This window comes from Somniosus microcephalus, chromosome 7 (assembly GCF_052327205.1).
Source record: "Somniosus microcephalus isolate GS21.2 chromosome 7, FLI_Smic_1.0, whole genome shotgun sequence".
NCBI classification, from domain to species: domain Eukaryota; kingdom Metazoa; phylum Chordata; class Chondrichthyes; order Squaliformes; family Somniosidae; genus Somniosus; species Somniosus microcephalus.
In genome coordinates, this window is record NC_140993.1 from 218857966 (window position 1) to 218876887 (window position 18922).

At 47.5% G+C, this 18922-nt stretch overlaps 1 protein-coding gene across 1 annotated transcript in view; it reads right to left on the reverse strand.

Moving 5' to 3' along the window:
• LOC147115125 (uncharacterized) overlaps positions 1–18922 on the reverse strand; it is a 57193-nt gene that overhangs the window by 27203 nt on the left and 11068 nt on the right. The window contains exon 3 of the mRNA XM_085992130.1: positions 2675–2764. Coding sequence (XP_085848256.1) covers positions 2675–2764 — 90 coding nt within the window. The remainder of the gene's footprint in view (positions 1–2674; positions 2765–18922) is intronic.

The window sequence follows — 18922 nt, forward strand, 5'->3', positions numbered from 1 at the left end:
GAGAGACCGTGATGTGGAGGGTGGAGAGACGGACCGTGATGTGGAGGGTGGAGAGAGGGACCGTGATGTGGAGTGAGGAGAGAGAGACCGTGATGTGGAGGGTGGAGAGAGAGACCGTGATGTGGAGGGTGGAGAGAGGGACCGTGATGTGGAGTGAGGAGAGAGAGACCGTGATGTGGAGGGTGGAGAGAGAGACCGTGATGTGGAGGGTGGAGAGAGGGACCGTGATGTGGAGTGAGGAGAGAGAGACCGTGATGGGGAGTGAGGAGAGAGAGACCGTGATGTGGAGTGAGGAGAGAGAGACCGTGATGTGGAGGGTGGTGAGAGAGGCCGTGATGTGGAGGGTGGTGAGAGAGGCCGTGATGTGGAGTGAGGAGAGAGAGACCGTGATGTGGAGTGAGGAGAGAGAGACCGTGATGTGGAGGGTGGAGAGAGAGACCGTGATGTGGAGCGAGGAGAGAGAGACCGTGATGTGGAGCGAGGAGAGAGAGACCGTGATGTGGAGGGTGGAGAGACAGACCGTGATGTGGAGGGTGGAGAGAGAGACCGTGATGTGGAGGGTGGAGAGAGAGGCCGTGATGTGGAGCGAGGAGAGACCGTGATGTGGAGCGAGGAGAGAGAGACCGTGATGTGGAGCGAGGAGAGAGAGACCGTGATGTGGAGCGAGGAGAGAGAGACCGTGATGTGGAGCGAGGAGAGAGAGACCGTGATGTGGAGCGAGGAGAGAGAGACCATGATGTAGAGCGAGGAGAGAGAGACCGTGATGTGGAGCGAGGAGAGAGAGACCGTGATGTGGAGCGAGGAGAGAGAGACCGTGATGTGGAGTGAGGAGAGAGAGACCGTGATGTGGAGTGAGGAGAGAGAGACCGTGATGTGGAGGGTGGAGAGAGAGACCGTGATGTGGAGGGTGGAGAGAGAGACCGTGATGTGGAGTGAGGAGAGAGAGACCGTGATGTGGAGCGAGGAGAGAGAGACCGTGATGTGGAGCGAGGAGAGAGAGACCGTGATGTGGAGTGAGGAGAGAGAGAGACCGTGATGTGGAGGGTGGAGAGAGAGACCGTGATGGGGAGTGAGGAGAGAGAGACCGTGATGTGGAGTGAGGAGAGAGAGAGACCGTGATGTGGAGGGTGGAGAGAGAGACCGTGATGTGGAGGGTGGAGAGAGAGACCGTGATGTGGAGGGCGGAGAGAGAGACCGTGATGTGGAGGGTGGAGAGAGAGACCGTGATGTGGAGTGAGGAGAGAGAGACCGTGATGGGGAGTGAGGAGAGAGACCGTGATGTGGAGTGAGGAGAGAGAGACCGTGATGTGGAGTGAGGAGAGAGAGACCGTGATGTGGAGGGTGGTGAGAGAGACCGTGATGTGGAGTGAGGAGAGAGACCGTGATGTGGATTGAGGGAGAGAGGCCGCGATGTGGAGGGTGGAGAGAGGGCTCAATGTGGAAGGAGGAAAAGAGGCTAGTGATTGTGAAGCCTGGGGGCAACACTTCTGCTCCTCCTGGCCCACAAAGAGTGCTGAGAATGACGTTTAACTTGTGGAGCCGGCAGCTCCCGCCTCCCTTTCACTGCCGGATTTCCCGATCCCTGGGAAACCCACACAGTGGTGTATTTTAAATCAGCCTCCCAATTTGCACTGTGGGAACCTGATTTGAATATGTTAATTAAGTGTCCGACACTCAGATGCCCCAACATCCGCCGCAGTGAAAATGGCGGCAGCTGTGTGTGCGTCATGTTGGGATGCGTTTCCCATATTTAAGTCTTTAACCCCCTCCAACGGACCATCGTGGGGGGTTAATATTGAGGCTGATGACTTTGGTCTTCCAGATACGGAGTTGAACAAACTTTTTGCTTATTCATGATTTGGTGTCAGGTAAACAGTCAGACAGCATAGTGGTGATCATGGAATCAAAGGTAGTGGTGGAGAGGTGGTGATGGATATCATTGGCACACACGTCAGAGCTGATCCCGTATATATGAATGATGTTGCTGAGAGGCAACATGCCAATTAGGAAAAGACGGCAGCCAAAAATGAAATTTGGGGCCATATCTGACCGTGCTGAGGGACGTGAAGACAAGCCATTGTAGGATATTTGCAATATGCTAAAGTACAAAAGTAATAAAAATACTGTGATGGGGGGCCAAGAGTCTACATCTTCAGGTCAGCAATACTGAAGTATGTCGTTTGTAGTTGTCAATCTAGGTTTTTCTGATCAAGCAGGTGGAGGGGAGGAGAATAGCTGCATACCTACTAAGTATATTCAACATCTACCATCACTTCTGTCAGAAAATGCCATAGGTGCTAGAGAGGCTGGGGATGCTGGCAGAATTGCTCCCTGCTGCATTTCCCACTCCTCAAAATGAAAAAATCTTGTCTGTCATGGCAAGACAATAATGCTCTAAATGTGATGTTGCAGGCAGCCTTCAGAGGATAACTTAACATGTTGGCTCATGAAGTGATCACTAGAGTGAGCTTTAACCTTTTTGGTGGACCTGGCTCACAATGATACCTCATACACCATAAATTCCAACTGGGATTAGAAAATTCAGTGTTGGCTAATTATTGCCATGCTAGTGAATGTTCCATTATCAAATCTCTCCTGATCTGTAAATAAAATGCTTTCACATTTGATTAAAGTTTGAGGGGAAATTCTAAGTTGTGAAATATTTCTCAGATACCTGGTTATTTTTCGCATGCTTTGCCACATCAGCATCCTGGATGACTGGCTTGGTCTTCGGTTTCTTTGGATTTGAATCTGATTCTTTATCCTGTGATTGAGAAGCCACAAAATCGAATTTAGAATTTTTCAAATGAAGGGCTTAAAATACCTCATAGCTCGACAGTTGCTCAATGAAATTTCTACAATTACCAGAGTTAGCCAAAAAATTGTACTTGCTATTATATTTTGAATTAGAAACAACACGAACTATTGGATTACCTGGTAGTAGGTGCTCCAGCCAAACTACCAGTTCATTTTCCCTTGGTTATGCACACAGGAAGTTAAGACCGTGTGGTACTCAAGCCAAGCAAGGTTGGAGGTGAGGATATAATTAGACCAGAGGGAAGGGGATGAAGAGAAAAAGGAAAGGGAAAGAGGAGAGAGAGAAGGGAGAAAAAGAGAGAGAAAATACATTAATGGAGAAGGGGATTAAAGATTAAAGAAACGAGTGGGGGCTAAGTTGGGTTGTGTCGCGTCTGTTTTTAGGCACTACGCGGCCAGATAAGACTCTAAAATGGGGTCTGAGACTTCCGACGGGAAGTGCACAGGACGCCACCTTGGTAAAGGGGTTGCACGTGCACCTAATGACCACCGGCAACATGCAGAGCAGCGAGATGATAACACAAATCAGTGTGCAATGCTGATTTACATAAGAACATAAGAAGTAGGAGCAGGAGTAAGCCATACGGCCCCTCGGGCCTGCTCCGCCATTCAATAGGATCATGGCTGATCCGAACCTAGACTCACGTCCACTTCCCTGCCCGCTCCCCGTAATCCCTAATTCCCTTATCAGCTAGGAAATTGTCTATCTCCGTTTTAAATTTATTTAATGTCGCAGCTTCCACAGCTCTCTGAGGTAGCAAATTCCATAGATGTACTACCCTCTGAGTGAAGAAGTTTCTCCTCATCTCAGTTTTGAAAGGCCAGCCCCTTATTCTAAGATTATGCCCCCTAGTTCCAGTCTCACCCATCAGTGGAAACATCCTCCCCGCATCCACCCAATCAAGCCCCCTCACAATCTTATATGTTTCGATAAGATCGCCTCTCATTCTTCTGAATTCCGATGAGTAGAGGCCCAACCTACTCAACCTTTCCTCATAAGTCAACCCCCTCATCTCCGGAATCAACCGAGTGAACCTTCTCTGAACTGCCTCGAGAGCAAGTATATCTTTTCTTAAATATAGAAACCAAAACTGTACGCAGTATTCCAGGTGTGGCCTCACCAGTACCCTGTATAACTGAAGCAGGACTTCCCTGCTTTTATACTCCATCCCTTTTGCAATAAAAGCCAAGATTCCATTGGCCTTCCTGATCACCTGCTGCATTTGCATACTAACCTTCTGTGTTTCATGCACCAGGACCCCCAGATCCCTTTCTCCTGTAGCACTTTGCAGTTTCTCTCCATTTAGATAATAACTTGCTCTTTGATTTTTTCTGCCAAAGTGCATAACCTCACACTTTCCAACATTATACTCCATCTGCCAAATTTCTGCCCACTCACTTAGTCTGTCTATGTCCTTTTGCAGGTTTTTTATGTCCTCCTCACTCACTGCTTTCCCTCCCATCTTTGTATCGTCGGAAAAACTTGGATATGTTGCACTCGGTCCCTTCCTCCAAATCGTTAATATAGATTGTAAAGAGTTGGGGTCCCAGCACTGACCCCTGCAATCTAAATGTACACTCTCGGGAGCCGCAAGACTACATTTCGTTGTACTGCACTTGTGCACTAACAATGACAATAAAGTTGATTATGACACCACTAGTCACAGATTGCCAACCCGAGAATGAACCATTTATCCCAACTCTCTGTTTTCTGTTAGAGAGCCAATCTTCCACCCATGCCAGTATATTACCCCCAATCCCGTGATTTTTTATCTTGTGCAGTAATCTTTTGTGTGGCACCTTGTCAAATGCCTTTTGGAAGTCCAAATACACCACATCCACAGGTTCCCCTTTATCCACCCTGTTTGTTACGTCCTCAAAGAATTCAAGCAAATTTGTCAAACATGACTTCCCCTTCATAAAACCATGCTGACTCTGTCCGATTAAATTATGCTTATCCAAATGTCCTGTTACTGCTTCCTTAATAATGGACTCCAACATTTTACCAACCATAGATGTTAGGCTAACTGGTCTATAATTTCCAGCCTTTTGTCTACTTCCCTTTTTAAATAAGGGCATTACATTAGCAGTTTTCCAATCTGCTGGGACCTTTCCTGAATCCAGGGAGTTCCGGAAAATTACCACTAATGCATCCGCAATCCCCACCGCCACTTCTCTCAAGACCCTAGGATGTAAGCCATCAGGTCCAGGGGATTTATCCACCTTTAGTCCCATTATCTTGCCAAGTACCACCTCCTTAGTGATTTTAATCGTGTTTAGCTCCTCCCCCCCATAGCCCCCTGTTTGTCCAGTGTTGGGATATTTTTAATGTCCTCTACTGTAAAGACTGATACAAAATATTTGTTCAGCGTTTTTGCCATCTCCATGTTCCCCACCACTAATTTCCTGGTCTCGTCCTCTAAGGGACCATCATTCACTTTTGCCACCCTTTTTCTTTTTATATAACTGTAGAAACTCTTGCTATCTGTTTTTATATTTTTTGCTAGTTTACTTTCATAATCTATCTTCCCTTTCTTAATTAATCTTTTAGTTATTGTTTGCTGGCTTTTAAATGCTTCCCAATCTTCTATCCTCCCACTAGATTTGGTTACTTTATATGCCCTTGTATCAGTCGGATACTATCCTTTATTACTTTACTTAGCCACGGATGGCTGTCTTTTCTTTTACGCCCCTTTTTCCTCAATGGAATATATTTTTCTTGAAAGTTGTGAAATATCTCCTTGAATGTACACCACTGCTCTTGTACCGTCTTACACTTTAATCTATTTTCCCAGTCCACTTTAGTCAACTCTGCTCTCATACCTTCATAGTCTCCTTTATTTAAGCTTAGTACACTGGTTTGAGATCCAACTCTCTCACCCTCCAACTGAATTTGGAATTCAACCATGTTATGGTCACTCATTCCAAGGAGATCCTTTACTAGGACATTTTTTATTAATCCTGTCTCATTACACAGGACCAGGTCTAAGATTGCCTGCCCCCTGGTTGGTTCAGTAACATACTGCTCAAGGAACCTGTCCCTAATGCACTCTATGAACTCTTCCTCAAGGCTGCCCTGCCCAATTTGATTTGTCCAGTCAATATGAAAGTTAAAATCCCCCATGTTTATAGTTGTTCCCTTATTACAAGCCCCAACTATTTCCTGATTTATACTCCGACCAACAGAGTTGCAACTGTTAGGAGGCCTATAGACTACGCCCACAAGTGACTTTTTCCCCTTATTATTCCTTATCTCCACCCAAACCGTTTCACTATCCTGATCCTTTGACCCAATATCATTTCTCACTATTGCAGTGATTCCATCCTTTATTAACATAGCCACCCCACCTCCCTTTCCTTTCTGTCTGTCATTCCTAATTGTCAAATACCCCTGGATGTTTAGTTCCCAGTCATGGTCACCTTGCAGTCATGTTTCTGTAATGGCCACTGTAGTGTATGTAACCGTTCCACCTTTAAGAGAACTATTTTAAGGGTTGCACTACTTTATCTTGGCTGCTGTATACTGTAATACCGGTGGTGACCACACCGGTATATAAGTGCTGTGTAATGATTTATTGGGCAGTTCCGCCCTGACCTTTGACTAGTAAAGACCTGTTAAAGTTTACTCTTGTGGTCTGTGTAGTAATTCTCAATATAACACACAGACTTAACAGTGGCGACGAGTACGATCTTACCCTGCGGCAGAGATACATCCAAGGCAGTTTGACGGACGTTGAGAGGAGGCATCCGCCCTCATCATCCTGCTGAGAAAAGACTCGGGTCTGCAGAGCAAAGGAAGAATTCTGACACGAAGCCTTCCATCAGCAATAGGCAGTGATCATCCCTTCTATCACGGTGGTGGGTAAGCCGATCAGCGATGAGCAGCAAGTCGGCCACGTTGGCGTGAAGTAGGGGAGGAAAAAACGGAGGATATAAGGGCGGAGAACTCGACCACGGCCGGGGGAAAGAGCCGGACAGAAGTCGGGGCCAGAGGCGCTGAGACTGGGGCAGCGTAAGGCACGGGAGCCGCGGTGAATGCAAACGCAGCCGGTGTAAAAGACCGGGCTGCAAGCGGGCTGGGAGACGCAACAGCATCGAGAGAGAGCTCGACCGCGACCGGTGAAAAAGGCCGGGCAGCTACCGAGGCCGCGAGGCGCAGCGACCGGGTCAGCGTAAGGCGCGGGAGAAAATTAAAAAAAACGCGGAGAACTCAGCCGCAGCCGGGGGAAAGGACCGGACTGCAAGAGGGGCTGGGAGGCACGATTTGAAAACCGCTGGGGGAGGGCGAACACAGCAATACGGCAATCGCCATTACAGCCAGCGGGGGAGAAAGGCAAATGCGGGAAGCCGCCATTTTCGGAGGCGGGGGAAGAAGACAAGTGCGGGAAACCGCCATTTTGAAAAAAAAATAAAAGAAAAATTTCTTTTTTGTTTCTCAAGAAGATTGCGAGGATGCCTAAGCGTGGTAACATCAACGATTTCGATCCCGATGTTGAAGATTGGGCCACGTATGTAGAACGCATAGAGATATATTGTAAGGCAAATAAAATATCAGATGAAGATAAAGCACTAACCTTACTAAACTCAATGGGTGCAAAGACATACGGGCTATTGAAGCATCTTCTATCACCAGCTAAACCGGCGGATCAGACTTTCGCTAATATTGTTGCTGTCCTGAAGAATCATTTGAACCCCACACCGCTGATGTTAGCGGAACGATTTAAATTTTATGCGAGAACGCAACTGAAAGAGGAAAGCAACGCGGAGTATTTAATTGAACTGCGTAAGCTAGCGAAATACTGTTAGTTTGGGGAAAGCCTGACAGAGGCACTGAGAGACAAATTCGTGTGTGGATTGTCGAAAGAAGGAACACAAAAGCGGCTACTTGAAGAGAATGATCTTACATTTGATAAGGCTGTCACTATTGCAGCATCGCATGAAGCCGCAGCGAGAGGCACTGCAGAAATGCAGCTGAAGGCAGCGGTACTCAGCGTAGATCAAATGGCTTTGGGTACAACGAAATGTTATCATTGTGGAAAGACAACACACGATCAGAACCAATGCTGGTTTAAAAACCAGGAATGTAGAAAATGTGGCAAGCTTGGTCACAGAACTAAAGTATGCCGGTCAGGAAAGAAGACCAGCAACAAAAAGTCACCACAGGAAAAGTGCAGAAAGGTACATAAGGTGGCTGAGAAGAGTTCGGATGAACAGAATTCGGATTCAGACTCCAACAGCAAGGAACTGGGTAGTCTGAGAATTCACAATGTGAGTAAGGAAGCTGACCGACAAACTATCTGGGTCACACTGCAGATAGCAGGAGTCCAAGTGAAGATGGAATTGGTCACCGGATCGGCGTTGACGGTCATGAATAAGCAAGATTACAAAACGTTATTCACACATATTCCCCTATGGGATACGGAGACAGTATTGCAGACATACACGGGGCAAAGAGTATACCCCATCGGAAAGATAAAAGTCAAGGTGATACACAAGGGCAAAGAACACCAAGTAATGGACATATATGTACTACCTGAGGGAGGTCCACCACTTCTGGGACGGGAGTGGATCAGGAAGATAAATATGGACTGGCACTCCCTAAAAGCAATGACGGTAGATTCCGGAAAAAGAAATGTCAAACCTGAACGATTGTCCAGAATATTGGATGAGGCTAAAGAGGTGTTCCAACAGGGACTGGGAACACTAAGAGGAATTAAGGCAAAAATCAAGATTGCAGAACATGCAAACCCAAAATTTTTCAAAGCCAGACCGGTACCTTATGCGATACGACCTGCTGTGGAAGCTGAGCTGGAAGGGCTAGAACGTTCAGGAGTACTGTCTAAGGTGGACTGGAGTGAGTGGGCCACGCCCATTGTTCCCGTCATGAAGCGTTCATCGAGTAACAAGCCAGGGGAACCGGGGAAGGTCCGCATCTGTGGAGACTTCAAGATCACAGTTAATCCGGTGCTTCACACGGTGCAATATCCGCTTCCGCGGATTGAGGATATCTTTGCTTCATTGTCTGGCGGGAAACACTTCACCAAGATAGACCTGGCGCAAGCATACTTACAGATGGAAGTTGAGGAAGAGTCGCGCCAGTATCTCACAATCAACACGCACAGAGGCTTGTATCGATATAATAGATTGGTTTTTGGAGTGGCTTCGGCTCCAGCAATTTGGCAGAGGGCCATGGAGCAGGTATTACAGGGAATTCCAAACACTCAATGTTACTTGGACGATATCCTGATTACGGGAGAGGACGATGAGGAACACCTTGCAAACTTGAAACTGGTGCTCACCAGGTTGAAGGAATATGGCCTTCGAGTTAATCGCCAGAAATGTGAGTTCTTTCAGAAACGGATCTCGTACTGTGGTCATGTCATTGACCAGGAGGGGCTGCACAAGTCACCTGACAAGATCGAAGCTGTTGTGAAGGCTCCTGCTCCGGAAAATGTATCCCAGTTGAGGTCGTTCCTAGGGTTGATTAACTATTACCATAAGTTTCTGCCAAATCTATCCACGGTGCTGCACCCGCTGAATGCTCTTTTGCAGAAAGAAGTACCATGGAAGTGGAGCGAGGACTGTAAGAAGGCCTTTCGCAAAAGCAAGGCATTGATCATCTCAGAGGAAGTGTTGGCTCACTTCAACCCAACGCTACCTATTCGTTTAGCTTGTGATGCTTCTCCTTATGGTATTGGAGCAGTACTCTCACACAAGTTGCCGAATGGCTCGGAAAGGCCAGTCGCATTTGCATCCAGATCATTGACCTCCGCTGAGCGCAACTATGCTCAGATAGATAGGGAGGCTCTCAGCCTTGTGTGGGGAGTAAAGAAGTTCAATCATTACCTGCAGGGCAAGAAGTTTACACTGCTGACAGACCACCAGCCGTTGGTATCCATATTCAACCCTAAAAAGGGCGTTTCCATTATGACAGCGCAAAGGCTACAGAGGTGGTCCCTTTTCCTAGGGGCACACCAATATGACATAGAATACAAAGGATCAAAACAGCATGGGAATGCTGACGGTTTATCGCGCCTACCGTTGCCAACGGTAGAAGAGGCGCCTACAGTGGGCCCAGTGGAGATGTTCCACTCAACCATAGTGGAATGTCTACCAGTAACAAATTCTACCATTGAAAAGGAAACGAGAAATGACCCGACTCTCTCACGAGTCTACGATTTAACGGTGAAGGGATGGCCAGCACATGGCGAACCACTGTTGCCAGCATTCTCGCAAAGAAGAGAACAGCTGTCAGTGTGCCGAGGAACCCTGATGTGTGGATCCAGAGTGGTGATTCCACCCAAACTCCAGAGTAAAGTGCTAAAGGAGCTTCACGAGGGGCATCTGGGTGGAGTGAAAATGAAGAATCTAGCCAGAGCGTTTGTGTGGTGGCCAGGTATCGATGGAGACATTGAAGAAATGACCAAGAGCTGTCTAGGATGCCAGAAGGTCCAAAACGCCCCACCACAAGCCCCTCTACATCCATGGGAGTGGCCCTCATCTCCATGGCAAAGGGTACATATCGACTTTGCTGGTCCATTTATGGACTCAATGTTCTTAATCGCGGTGGATGCACACTCCAAGTGGCCGGTGGTAATAAAGATGTCCTCCACCACCACGGAAAAAACCATCACAGTATTAAGGACCATATTTGCCAGGAATGGGCTGCCGGAACAGATCTGTTCTGATAATGGACCGCAATTTCTGTCCGAAGAATTCAGGAAGTTCTTAAAAAACAATGGGGTTAAGCACTACACGTCCGCCCCATACCATCCCGCCACCAATGGATTAGCTGAAAGGTTTGTCCAGACCTTCAAGGCGGCCATAAAGGCCATGGGTAATGAAGACATAAATCTACAACATAAGGTAGATAGTTTCTTGTTGGCGTACAGGAATGCAACACATGCGGTCACAAACCAAACTCCCACCATGATGTTTTTCAATAGAAGACTAAGATGCCGGCTGGATTTGATCAAGGCAAACATCAGAAGGGACGTAGAGAACCGGCAATTTCAAGGCATGAATGAAAGGCCAACTAGGACCTTCCAGATAGGTCAACAAGTTTTGGCCCGGGACTACCGTACCGAGAAATGGCAGCCTGGAACTATTTGCACACGACTCGGACCGCTGATGTATACCGTGGACATTGGTGAAAGCATAATAAGGCGCCATGCTGACCAGATCATAGCGTCATCCGGAAAGGGACAACCTACACCACCACGCTATACGCCTAATGATGAAGCAGAGATACCCATAGTATCTACCTCCGATCCGGTGACACTGGAACCAGATGAACCCGACACTGGCATTCAAGCCGAATCGACCTTGCCAAAAGAACTTACTACACCACCGGAAACTACTACACCACCGAGGCGGTATCCGGACCGAGTCAGGAAGCCTCCAGAGAGACTGAATCTGTGAACTGTTTTTACAAGAAGTTGTGTACATATGTTATGATGTTATGTTTAATGGGGAATAGATACTGTTAAGCTAAAAAGGGAGGATTGTAGTGTATGTAACCGTTCCACCTTTAAGAGAACTATTTTAAGGGTTGCACTACTTTATCTTGGCTGCTGTATACTGTAATACTGGTGGTGACCACACCGGTATATAAGTGCTGTGTAATGATTTATTGGGCAGTTCCGCCCTGACCTTCGACTAGTAAAGACCTGTTAAAGTTTACTCTTGTGGTCTGTGTAGTAATTCTCAATATAACACACAGGCTTAACAGCTACCAGATCATACCCATGTGTAGTTATTTGTACCGTCAACTCGTCTATTTCATTACGAATGCTGCGTGCATTCAGATAAAGAACTTTTAAATATGTTTTGTGACAATTTATTCCTGCTTTTACCCCCTTTACTACTTTACCTTTATCTTTATACATTCTGTCCCTTCCTGTCGCGCTCTGGTTTTTAATTCCCCCACTGCTACCTTGCTCTATTGCCTTCTCCGCTGACATTTTTATTTTTTGCTCTCTTGAAACCTCCCCCCCACTAATTAGTTTAAAGCCCTCTCTACAGCCGATTTGCCAGGATTCTAGTCCCAGCACTGGCCAAGTGAAGCCCGTCCCAACGGAACATCTCTCTCCTGTCCCAGTACTGGTGCCAGTGTCCCAAGAAGCAAAACCCATTTCTCCCACACCAGTCTGAGCCATGCATTTAACTCTGATTTTATTTACCCTTGCCAAATTTGCTCGTGGCTCAGGTAATAATCCAGAGATTATTACCCCAGTGGTTCTGTTTTTTAATTTGGCCCCTAGCTGCTCATACTCCCTCAGCAGAACCTCTTTCCTTGTCCTATCTATGTCATTGGTACCAACATGGACCGCGACAACTGGATCCTCCCCCTCCCACTCCAAGTTTCTCTCCAGCCCAGAGGAGATGTCCTTAACCCTGGCATCGGGCAGGCAACACAGCTTTTGGGACTCTCGCTCTCGGCTGCAAAGAACCCTATCTATCCTCCTAATGATACTATCCCCTACCACTACAACATTTCTTTTTACTCCCCCCACTTGAATGGCTCCCTGTTCCACGGTGCTGTGGCCAGGTTGCTCATCCTCCCTGCAGTCCCCGTTCCCGTCCCCACAGGGAGTAAGAGCCTCGAACCTGTTGGACAAGAGCAAGGGCTGCGGCTCCTCCAACACTACCTCCTGGATCCCCGTACCTGCCTCACTCATAGTCACTCCCTCCTGTCCCTGACCACGGACTACATCTGAATTAGTTAATCTAATTGGTGTGACTACTTCCTGGAACACAGAGTCCAGGTAACTCTCCCCCTCTCTGATGTGTCGCAGTGTTTGAAGCTTGGACTCCAGCTCATCAACACGGAGCCGGAGTTCCTCCAGCAGCCAACACTTACTGCAAATGTGATCACCGTGAGCATCAATGGTGTCCACCAGCTCCCACATATTGCAGCAGAAACACATCACCTGCTCTCCCATTCTATGTAATTAAATTTATTAATATTATTTTTAAAGAGTTAAAGTTTTTTTTAAAAAGAGAGAAATACTCCCAACCAATCACTCACCTGCTTCGTGGTGACGTCACACCTCGATTACTTTTTACTTCTCTCCGTCAGATTGGAGATTGGTATGCCTACCCGCGCTCGGGCTTACCTTTTATAGGTCGCTGCCGCTCGGACTCCTCCCGCCGCCACTCTGAGGCCTACCCGCGCTCGGGCTTACCTTTTATAGGTTGCTGTGCTCGGACTCCTCCCGCCGCCGCTCTGGGGCCTACCCGCACTCGGGCTTACCTTTTATAGATCGCTGCCGCTCGGACTCCTCCCGCCGGCGCTCTGAGGCCTACTTGCGCTCGGGCTTACTTTTTATAGGTCGCTGCCGCTCGGACTCCTCCCGCCGCCGCTCTGAGGCCTACTTGCGCTCGGGCTTACTTTTTATAGGTCGCTGCCGCTCGGACTCCTCCCGCCGCCGCTCTGAGGCCTACCCGCGCTCGGGCTTACCTTTTATAGGTCGCTGCCGCTCGGACTCCTCCCGCCGCCGCTCTGAGGCCTACCCGCGCTCGGGCTTACCTTTTATAGGTTGCTGCCGCTCGGACTCTTCCCGCCGCCGCTCTGAGGTCTACCCGCGCTCGGGCTTACCTTTTATAGGTCGCTGCCGCTCGGACTCCTCCCGCCGCCGCTCTGAGGCCTACCTGCGCTCGGGCTTACCTTTTATAGGTCGCTGCCGCTCGGACTCCTCCCACCGCCGCTCTGAGGCCACCACTGCCATTTTTGAACTCCACACTCCAGCCAGTCTTAATCTCGCACAACTGAACATGACGTTAAACAGAATGAAAGACCCCCACCGGCGCTATTTAAAGGGATCATGAAGTACTTACAGGTTAGTTGCTGGATTATTTCTCTGGCTGCTGGTGCACATTTACACCTTTTTGGAGGTTTCCTAAACTTGGCTAAAGTTTGACTGCTCTGTAGGGAGTAGTCTAGCTGGTCTTGCAGTACTTTGATTCTCATATTAAATATTGTGCTGAAAGAAGTTGTTTCCAGACATGGGTGACCTGGTAGGGCTTCCTCTGGGAATTAAACATGACCAGGATAATGAAGGGGGCCATGCAGAGCAGGACAAGATGCTAGAAAAGGGAATAGAATGAGGGGGAGAAGGGCACTCTGCAGGAGGCCTATATGCCGAGGGTCTTCAGGGAGCTATTCTCTTACTTCAACTTCAGCAACAACCAGTGCATGAGGCATCTTCACTTCACAAAAGAGTTTGTGAGTGAAATCTGCCAACTGCTGCATCCACAACTGCAACCTCGAAGCACGGCAAGGCCTGTGGCTGTCAAGGTGACCATGGCTCTTAATTTTTATGTGTCTGCCTCAGGCTCCTACTGGAGATATAAGCAACATTTCGAAGTTTGCAGTGCACTGAGGCTCTCTAGAAAAAGAGAAATATTCATCTCATGGTGGCGAGGTACAGCTGGGTGTCGTAAACATACATGTGGAATGTGACACTGTGTTTTCAGATGATGTCGCCAATGGGCAGCATGTAGATGAGAAATAGAAGGGGGCCAAGGGGCCAAGGGGGACTCCAGAGGTAATGATGCGGGAGTGGGAAGAGAAGATATTGCAGGAGATTCTCTGGATACGACTGGATAAACAGCAATGAAAGCAGGCGAGGGCAGTCCCACCCAGCTGCACAATGACGTTGGAAGAGGATGGTATGGTTAATCGTGTCAAAGGCTGCAGACAGGTGGAGAAGAATGGGGAGGAATAGTTCATCACAGTCACATAGGATGTAATTTGTGACTTTGATAAGGGCGGTTTCAGTGCTGTGGCCGAGGTGGAAACTTGATTGTAGGGATTCAAACATGAAGTTGCGGGAAAGATGAGCACGGACTTGGGAGGTGACAGCATGTTTGAGGAATTTGGAGAGGAAAGGGAGGTTGGAGATGGGGCAGTAGTTTACAAGGACAGTGAGGTCAAGGATGGGGTTTTTGAGGAGGGGGGTGATGACAGCAGAATTAAAGGGGAGGGGGACAGTACCTGAGGAGGTTTAGCAATAACAATATCATTAACAATATCAGCTACCATGCAGGTCAGGAAGAGAAGTTGGATGGTCAGCAGTTTGGTGGGAATAGGGTCGAGGGAGCAGGAGGTGGGTCTCAAGGTCAAAATGAGCTTAGAGAGGGCATGAGGGAAGATCGGAGAGAAACTAGAGAAAGGTGCAGGTTCAGGGCTAGGACGGGGGGAAGCTTGGGGGAAATTTGGCTTGGTGGACTAGGGAAAGGGAGGGAAGCAGCAGAGGCAGCTGAACAGATGGTCTCAATCTTAGTGACAAAGAAGTCCATGAGTTCCTCGCAATTTTTGTTGGAGGTGAGGGTGGAGAGGGCAGGGGAGAAGGGTTATCTTTGCATTCCAGGATGGTCCTGGAGTAATGAAGTTTTGGCAGAGAGCAGGACCCAGTGCTTTATGTGGTCCAGCCAGATCTGGCAATGAATTACTAAACCAGTTTTCTACCATAAATGTTGAAGTCTACATCCATTAGACTTAAGGGAGTGGAGATGCGGGGGCCATACCAGGGAGAATGACCAGGGTGAGGGGGAGAAATTAGTCAGAGACGGGAGAATTTATAATGGGGAATGAGGAAATGGCGGAGAAATTAAATAAATACTTTGTTTCTGTCTTCACAGAGGAAGACACAAAAAACCTCTCAGAAATAAGAGAAAACCAAGGGTGTGACGAGAATGAAGAATTTAAAGAAATTATGAGTAAAAAAACAGTACTAGCAAAATTAATGGAACTAAAAGTCGATAAATCCCAAGGACCGGATGACCTACATCCTAGGGTTTTGAAAGAGGTGGCCATTGGGATAGTGGACACATTGGTTGTCATCTTCCAAAATTCTATAGATTCTGGAATGGTTCCTGCAGATTGGAGGATAGCAAATGTAACCCCACTATTTAAGAAAGGAGGGAGAGAGAAAACGAGGAACTACAGGCCTGTTAGCCTCACATCAGTAGTTGAGAAAATGCTGGAATCTATTATAAAGGATGCAATAACTGGGCACTTAGAAACTAATAGTAAGATTGGGCAGAGTCAACATGGATTTATGAAAGGGAAATCCAGTTTGACAAACTTATTGGAGTTCTTTGAGGATGTAACTAGTGGAGTAGACAAAGGGGAACCGGTAGATGTGGTGTATCTGGATTTTCAGAAGGCCTTTGATAAGGTCCCACACAAGAGGTTGGTGAACAAAATTAGGGCACATGGAATTGGGGGTAATATACTAGCATGGATTGAGAATTGGTTAACAGACAGAAAGCAAAGAGTAGGTTAGGTTGATTGGCTATGATAAATTGACCCTTAGTGTTGGGGGGATTAAATACATGGGGTTACGGGGATAGTGTGGGATATGTGTTGGTGTAGGGGTTACAGGGATCGGGTGGGATATGTGTCGGTGCAGGCGCGATGGGCCGAAATGGCCTCTATCTGCACTGTGGGGTTTCTGTGATTCTGTTTCTGTGAGTAGGGATAAACAGGTCTTTTTCAGGATGGCAGGCTGTGACTAGTGGGGTACTGCAAGGATCGGTGCTTGGGCCCCAGCTATTCACAATCTATATCAATGATTTGGATGAGGGGACTAAATGTAACATTTCCAAATTTGCTGATGATACAAAGCTAGGTGGCAGTGTCAGTTGCAAAGAGGACGTGAAGAGGCTTCAAGGGGATCGCGACAGGCTCAGAGAGTGGGTGAGAACATGGCAGATGGAGTATAATCTGGATAAATGTGAAGTTATCCACTTTGGTAGAAAAAACAGAAAGGCAGAGTATTTCCTAAATGGTGAAAGATTGGGGAAGGCAGATGCTCAAAGGGGACTGGGTGTCCTTGTACATAAGTCACTGAAAGTAAATGTGCAGGTGCAGCAAGACATTAGGAAGGCAAATGGTATGCTGGCCTTCATTACAAGAGGATTTGAGTACAGGAGTAAAGAAGTCTTACTCCAATTATATAGGGCCTTGGTGAGACCACACCTGGAGTACTGTGTACAATTTTGGTCTCCTTACCTAAGGAAGGATATACTTGCCATAGAGGGAGTGCAATGAAGGTTCACGAGATTGATTCCTGGGATGGCGGGACTGTCGTATGAGAAGAGATTGAGTAAACTAGGCCTGTATCCTCTTGAATTCAGAAGAATGAGAGGGGATCTCATTGAAGCATACAAAATTATTACAGGGCTTGATAGGATGGATGCTGGGAGAATGTTTCCCTTGACTGGGCGTCTGGAACCAGGGGCCACAGCCTCAAGATAAAGGGTAGGCCATTCAGGACTGAGATGAGAAGACATTTCTTCACACAGAGGGTGGTGAATCTTTGGAATTCTCTACCCCAGAGGGCTGTGGAGGCTCAGTCATTGGGTATATTCAAAACAGAAGTCGATAGATTTCTGACTAGTAAGGGCATCAAGGGATATGGCGATAGGGCCAGTGAATAGAGTTGAGGCAGAAGATCAGCCCTGATCTCATTGAATGGCGGAGCAGGCTCAAAAGGGCTGAATGGCCTACTCCTGCTCCTTTTTCTTATGTTCTTATTTAATGAAGATAAGGGCATCAAAGTTGGGGGTGAAGGTGTGATTGAGCAAATTGGTCAGAAATGTTGTGGCAAATGGAGAGCCAATGGCTGGTCAGTTGGGAATTTGAAAGTGCCATTGTAAGTAACTTGGGAAAGAGATTTTTTCCAGGGCCGAACACAGAATGAAGTGGGGTTGGGAGGGGAAAGGGAGATGTGAATAGAGAGGGATATAAGGAAGTGATTAGAGATGGCCTTATCTGTGATTGACACGATAGGAGTAGAGAGGCCACGTGAGGTGGCAAGGTCGAGGGGGTGGCCGTGAATATGGGTTGGTGTGTTTTTATGGAGGGAGAGATTAAGGGAGGATCGGAGGTCAGTGAACTCAGAGGATAGAGGGCATGATGAGTTGAGATGGCGGTTGAATCATAGAAACATAGAAGATAGGAGCAGGAGTAGGCTATTCGGCCCCTCGAACCTGCTCCACCATTCAATTCGATCATGGCTGATCATCCAAATTCAGTACCCGGTGCCTGCTTTCTCCCCATACCCCTTGATCCCTTTAGCCTTAAGAAATATATCCAACTCCTTCTTGAATATATTTAATGTATTGGCCTCTACTGCCTTCTGTGGTAGAGAATTCCACAGGTTCACCACTCTCTGGGTGAAGAAATTCCTCCTCATTTCTGTCCTAAATGGCCTACCCCTTATCCTTAGACTGTGATCCCTGATTCTGGACTCCCCGACCATCGGGAACATCCTTCCTGCATCTAGTCTGTCCAGTCCTGTCAGAATTTTATAAGTTTCAATGAGATCCCCTCTCATTCTTCTAAACTCCAGCGAGTACAAGCCCAATCGACCCAATCTCTCCTCATACGTCATTCCTGCCATCCCAGGTATCAGCTTGGTGAATCTTTGTTGAACTCCTTCCATGGCAAGAACATCCTTCCTCAGATAAGGCGACCAAAACTGCACACAATACTCAAGATGTGGTCTCACCAAGGCCCTGTATAACTGCAGCAAGACATCCTTGTTCCTGTACTCAAACCCTCTCGCTACGAAGGCCAACATACCATTTGTCTTCTTAACCGCCTGCTGCACCTGCATGCTTACCTTCAGTGACTGGTGCACAAGGACACACAGGTCTCGTTGCACTTCCCCTTCTCCCAATCTATTACCATTCAGATAATAATCTGCCTTCCTGTTTTTGCCACCAAAGTGGATAACCTCGCATTTATCCACATTATATTGCATCTGCTATGCTTTTGCCCAAATCATCCTGGAGTTTCTTGGCATCCTCCTCACAGCACACACGCCCACCCAGCTTTGTGTCGTCTGCAAATTTGGAGATATTACATCTAGTTCCTTTGTCTAGATCATTAATATATATTGTGAATAGCTGGGGCCCAAGGACCGATCCCTGCGGTACCCCACTAGTCACTGCCTGCCACTCGGAAAAAGACCCATTTATTCCAACTCTTTGCTTTCTGTCTGCCAACCAGTTCTCTATCCAAGTCAATACCTTGCCCCCAATCCCATGTGCCTTAACTTTACATGCTAATCTCTTATGCGGGACCTTATCG